The 6,711-nt window shown below is 36.0% G+C and overlaps 1 protein-coding gene across 1 annotated transcript; it reads right to left on the minus strand.

Moving 5' to 3' along the window:
* Positions 1 to 4,099: 4,099 nt before the first annotated feature.
* LOC126957934 (olfactory receptor 4K13) lies at positions 4,100 to 5,014 on the minus strand. The gene has a single exon (XM_050795884.1). The coding sequence runs from the start codon at positions 5,012 to 5,014 to the stop codon at positions 4,100 to 4,102; it is 915 nt and encodes a 304-aa protein (XP_050651841.1).
* Positions 5,015 to 6,711: the final 1,697 nt, after the last annotated feature.

Raw genomic sequence — 6,711 nt, forward strand, 5'->3', positions numbered from 1 at the left:
GGCTAGCCAGTTTTCTCAGCACCATTTATTAAATACGGAATCTTTTCCCAATTTCTTGTTTTTGTCAGGTTTGTCAAAGATCAGATGGCTGTAGATGTGTTTTTTCTGAGGGCTCTGTTCTGTTCCATTGGTCTATACATATCTGTTTTCATACCAGTACCATGCTGTTTTGGTTACTGTAGCCTTGTAGTATAGTTTGAAGTCAGGTAGCATGATGCCTCCAGCTTTGTTGTTTTTGCTTAGGAATTTCTTGGCTATGTGGGCTCCTTTTTGGTTCCATATGAACTTTAGAGTAGTTTTCTTCCAATTCTGTGAAGAAAGTCATTGGTAGCTTGATGGGGATGGCATTGAATCTATAAATTACCTTGGGCAGTATGGCCATTTTCGCAATATTGATTCTTCCTATCCATGAGTGTGGAATGTTCTTCCATTCGTTTGTGTCCTCTTTTATTTCATTGAGCAGTTGTTTGTAGTTCTCCTTGAAGAGGTCCTTCACTTCCCTTGTAAGTTGGATTCCTAGGTATTTTATTCTCTTTGCATTTAAATATATAACTGACACATAATAATTGTACATGTTAATGAGGTATAATATAATGTTTCAATGTATGTATGTGTAGTATAATAATCAATTTTGGGTAATTACTATATCCATTAATTTAAACATTTATCATTTCTTCGTGATGACAACATTCATAATCTTCTCTTCTAGCTACCTTGAAATATATACTACATTGTCATAATCATCCTACTGCTTAACAGAACACCAAGCCTTATTGTTTCTGACTAAATGTAACTTTGTACCTATTGACCAACCTCTCCCAGTACTCTTCCTCTCCTTTACTTTCCCAGGCTCTGGTTACCAGTTTCTACTCCCTGTGTCTATAAAATCAGCTTTTTTGGGTTCCAGATATGAGAGATTATAGAGCATTTATCCTTCTGTGCCTAGTTTATGTCACTTAACATGTCTTTTGGGCTCATTCATGTTGTTGCAAATGACAGGATTTGATTCTGTTTTATAGCTGAGTAGTATTTCACTGTATGTGTGTGTATGTATGCATGTGTGTTTATACATATATATGTACTTATATATGCTGCATTTCTTTATCCATTCATCTGTAGATGGATATCTAATTTAATTCCATATCTTGGCCTTTGTGAATGGCACTGCAATAAATATAGGGGTGCAGATGAACTGTTTTCATTTCCTTTGGGTATATGTGAAGAAATGGGATTGCTGGATCATATAGTAGTTCTAGTTTTATTTTTTTGAGGAACTTCTGTACTGTTTTTCATAATTGCTTTACTAATTTACACTCCCACCAAAAGTGTATAAAAGCTCCCTTTTCTCTGTATGTTTACTAGCGTTTATTTTGTTTGTTTGTTTTTTGATACTAGCCATTTTAACTGGGTCAACAGGATATCTGATGTGTTTGTAACTTGCATTTCTCTGATGATTAGTGATGTTGAACATTTTTTCATATATCTGTTGTATCATTCATAACTCCTCTTTTGAGAAATGTCTTTTTAGATCTTTTTGCCCATTTTAAATTGTTTGTTTTTGAGTTCCTTACATGTTTTGGATATTAGCCCTTTATTATATATATGGTTTGCAAATATATATATATTTCAATATGTGAGTTGTCTCTTCTCTGTGTTAGTTGTTTACTCTGTTGTGCAGAAGCTTTTCAGTTTGATGCAATCCGATTGTCTATTTTTGCTTTTGTTGTCTGTGCTTTTGGAGTTCTATATAAGAAAACATTGCCAAGATCAATATTGTGGAGATTTTCCCTGTTTTCTTCTCTTAGCTTTACAGTTTCAGGTTTTATATTTAAGTATTTTATCCATTTTGAGTTTATTCTCGTGTATAATATAATGGTCAATTTTATTCTTCTGTATGTGGATATACAGTTTTTCCAACATCATTTATTAAGAGATTGTCTTGGCCGGGTGTGGTGGCTTATGCCTATATCCCAGAACTTTGGGAGACCAAGGTGGACAGATCTAATATAACCAGCTTAAAATACAACCAGCTTAAGTATCTCCCCTCCCCGCTGCCCACCGAGCCCCCAACACACCCATCCATGTCTACCACCCCGCTCAGAGGCTGAAAACAAGTGAAGCCAGGAGTAGTAAAAGACAAACAATTTTATTCGAATGTGAGCAGATGGGAAATGGCCAGGCTCATGCCTTTAACAGATCATTCTCCGTTTGGGGGCTGAGTAAAGGAGTTTAAGACGGAAAAGATATGGGAAATATGTGAGAATAGTGCAGGAAGGTGCAGGTCTGCGTGTCTTGTTCTGAAGGTTATCTTGAGTAATGGCCTGTCCTGAGGTCTGATTTGCCTTTTCCTGACTGTGGCCTGGTAGCGGTGGTTTAACTGTAAGTAATTCCCGTCTCAAGGGAGGATTCTGCAGCCAGGTTTCCCTGCCTTGTTTGTTTCAAAATCGGCCCCTAAGATTTCTAAGCAAGCACTTAACTAGATAAGAAACACTGTGTATGAATGTACCTGGTGGGAAAGGGAGATAAAGTCTTACAACACAAGACTACATTCTGAGATTCAGAAAGAAAGAAAAAAAAAGTTTGAAAATGCATTTTGAGGCTGGGATCGTTGGCTACAATAATTCAACTTGTATATAAAATGTTTTCTCCATAAAACTGGTTGTTCAGTATAAAACAACTAAGGCTGATGTTAGATGCCCTTTATGTAACAAATGATCTAATGGCATGTTAGAGACCTAATATTCAATGTTTTATCTTCAGTCTCTGGAATGGCTTTTCTGGATACTAGGTATCCAATAAAAGGCATAAAGTTCTTTTTGGATTTATGCTGAAGTTGAAAGACAGTAGCCATCTCCCATACCAGTTGCCTTAAATTTGCTTTTGCCTTCTATTGAGTTACAGGCCTAGTTGCCTAGATGGCAAAGAGAAATATGAACAGAGCTAAGAAGGAGGAGGTAAACTTGGAACAGAAGCAGTACAATGTACAAGTATGGACAGGAATGGTCTATACTTACTTTTTTTCCCTTCCTGTCTGTCTTTTAAATTTCAGCATGACATGGCTTTGAATTCCAAAGAGTGTCCTATATTTTCTATTATATGATCAGACTACATTTGACATACCTCTCTATCTCATCTCTTGACATCATAGCCTACGACCCAGCTCAGTGAAATTATGTGTAGGTTCTCCTCTGTGTCATGCTTCTACGCATTCTCAACATACTATTTCTTTCTCATGGAATGTCTTTCTTCTCCATCTAGCTGATGCTAACTATGAGTGGAAACCTTCCTGCCCTGCCCTGATTGAGACGTCATTCCTCTGAACTCTCAAAGCACCCTGTGCATCATGTAACAGTGCTGTTCGTGCCACAGAACAATTACTAATTTAGTTCTCTCTATCCATCCATAGGTATAAGTTTCTTGAAGCCCTGGCTATATCTTCTGGCATTCTGTAGGCTCACAAAATATGTGAAGAATGGTTGAACACACTGTGCTTACGGCAAGCAAGTTAGTATAATTTAATACACACTAATCATGGATTACCCAGAACATGCAGTTTTCTAGTCTGTAAGGCACTTGGATAAATTACTGTGATGAGATGTCATCTGTGTGCTTTCTCTAAACATAGATTACCACCACCAACAACAGAAATCGTAACAATAATAATGTGTTTTCTGAGGTTTAAGAGTATGCTAAAATAATAACGAAAGATGCATATAAACAAAGTTGTATAGACGAAAAAACTAAATCACAGGTAACTTATTTATTTTGTTCAAATTTGCATCAGAGAAACAGATAAAGGTGGGAGTTAAATGTATACAAGCCAAACTGTAGATGTTATGTGTTTGACCATAAAAGATCACGAAAAGGTGTTTGCTTTTTAACAATTACATCTACTGTTTCCTCATACAGACTTGAACTATTAGCTGGTACACAAGTTATAGCGGTTTTTGCCAGCACTTTAATTTTGTCATTTACTTTAATGGCAAAAACCACAATTACTTTTGCACGAACCTGATACATTAAAAATGAGTTTCTTAAATGTTCAAACAAACAAGACAGTGTCTCTTCAAAAGTGTCAACTAAAAAGTATGTTTTACATTTATATGCAGAGTATTTTTTTAATGGCTGCTTTTACCTCTTGATTTCTTAATGTATAAATAATAGGATTTAAGAGAGGTGTGAAAATTGTGTAAAACACAGAAAGAATTTTATCTACAGAGTATCTGCTGAAAGGCCATACATAGATAAAGACACATGGAGCAAAGAACAGAGTCACAACTGTGATGTGAGCTGAGAGAGTGGAGAAAGCCTTAGAGGATCGACTAGCAGCACGGTGCCTAACTGAGAATATTATGACTCCATAGGAGAGAAGCAAGAGGAGGAAGCAGACCAGTGACAGGAGCCCACTGTCAGCAATGACCAGGAGCTGTAGGATGTAGGTGTCCTTGCAGGCAAGTTTAATCACAAGGGGAAGGTCACAGAAAAAGCTGTCTATAACACTGGGACCACAGAAGGGCAAATTCAACATGAAAGCCATTTGACTAGATGAGTGCACAAATCCAACTGCATAGGAGGATAACAATAGCCCAGTGAGCACCCGTGGGCTCATGATGGTCATGTAATGGAGGGGTTTGCATATAGCAACATACCTGTCTATTGCCATGGTTACAAGCAACATCATCTCACTCCCACCCAGGAGGTGCATAAAGAACATCTGAGAATAACATCCCCACCATGAGATGGTCTTACGTTCTCGGAGGAAATCTACGATCATCTTAGGGGTAGCAAAAGAAGCCAGGATCATATCAATGCAGGAGAGGTTGATAAGCAGAAAATACATTGGTGTGTGAAGGCGTGCATCAAAGGTCACAGTCACCAAGATGAGAAGGTTTCCTAAGACAATCCCCACGAAGACCACAGAGAATCCCAAGAAGAATAAAATCTGAAGATTTTGAGATTTGCAAAGTCCCAACAAAATAAATTCAAATACCACTGAATGGTTTGTTCTTTCCATATTGTCAACTTTATCCCATAATGATCAAAATAAGTGAGAATAAGGGGTAGGGAAATGATGCATATTGGAAAGAAATGTTCACGTTGGTGTCCACATTTGGCACTCAGTCAAGGCACTTGAACTTACAAGGACCCTTACTTTTGTGGAATTTTGTCAGTCAGTGATTTTACTAATGGCCCAGAGAAGTATACCAAATAGTCAGTAGAATTCAGAATATAAGTTTCTGGAAGACAAAAATAAAAACATTAATAGTACATGAAACCACAAATATATAGGTCGTGAATTAGAATCAGAAGACCTCTACAGGACACCTGGGTAAGCTGCCCACTGGGTGACATAGGACAAGTAACTCTCCTTTTGAGGATTTTCTTCTCAGTTAAAAAAAAATTGGACTCTATGGTATCTAATGCCTCTTTGTGCTATAAAAATCTCTATGAATAAGATAATGATTCTGGTGAGTTTTATAGTCACATAATAATATTGAGTTTTATTAACATGAAAATGATATAGAAAATACATCCAGCATTCTCAAGAACCATGTTTTGAAATGGACTCTGGTAAAGATACATGAATTAGGTCCTGAGAAACTTACCTTATTTACTCCATGCTCCATTCTTGCATTAATCCCTCACAGATCAGTATTAGTAATAGCCACTACATACTTTTGAAGTGTCAAATATATGTATAGTATATATATTATTTATAACATGTCTATTATATAAATTTCACATATTTGTATATAATTATTTACATAATTTGTTCATTCAACATTTCATATTTTTCACATCAAATACATCCTCTATATGGTTAGACAATGTGTACAAACAGCCCACAGTCAAATGTAACAACTAATTTCATTTTCAACTTGTATTTATTCATTCATTTACCTGGTTATTGCTATGTAGTAGTTAGCTGGTTGGCCTGTGCATGGTTATTTGTCATAGGTTTCAGAATGACTTAGCTTGACGTAACATTTATGTTGGTAAAACAAATACAGTTCTTTCAGTATAATCATCTAAATTTATGACAAAATTTGTCATCAGCCCGTGCTTATTACAAACTGGGTCTATTGGTTCAGCTTTTTAAAAAATTACCTTCATTGCTAATATTTTTAAATTAATCTAGGTTTTTACAAAACACCTTCAGTAAATAAAGTATGTGTAGTCATCTTTTTGTGCTGTTATTACTTACAAGACAAGGGAAGAATACTTTTGTGATGGCGCCTTACGTGAATCCCAGGAATGGCCTTTTATCTCCTTTTCCTGTATCCCTAACAGTTATCTGCAATTTACTCTCCCAATCATCAGAAACAGGAAAAAGAGAGACCGCAGTGCTATATGTTTCTTTGAGATAATCTCATAGGAACATTTATCCAACTAGGGATTTATTTTTTTTCCTATGTAAACATATCTGTTGGCCAATTTCCCGCTCTGAGAAAAATGATGCAAAATATTAAATTGCATCAAATATGTAATTAGAGCCATTCACTTATATGTCTAAAAAGGTTATAGCTCCCTTCAGTTTTATGTCTCATATTTAAGAATTCCTACTAATGCTTCTTTTTGAAACCTAATTTTTGAAGCTGCATTTAAACAGAACAGAACAATTTTCAAATACATACAAAGCAGTTTATAAATGCTCCAGCATCTGGAATAGTACACATCAAAAGCACTAAGTGAATATCTGTTGAATGAATA

Source organism: Macaca thibetana, chromosome 7, assembly GCF_024542745.1.
Source record: "Macaca thibetana thibetana isolate TM-01 chromosome 7, ASM2454274v1, whole genome shotgun sequence".
NCBI classification, from domain to species: domain Eukaryota; kingdom Metazoa; phylum Chordata; class Mammalia; order Primates; family Cercopithecidae; genus Macaca; species Macaca thibetana.

Coding starts and splice junctions, on each gene's coding strand:
- LOC126957934 (XM_050795884.1), bottom strand. CDS start 5,014: ATGGAAAGAACAAACCATTCAGTGGTATTTGAATTTATTTTGTTGGGA.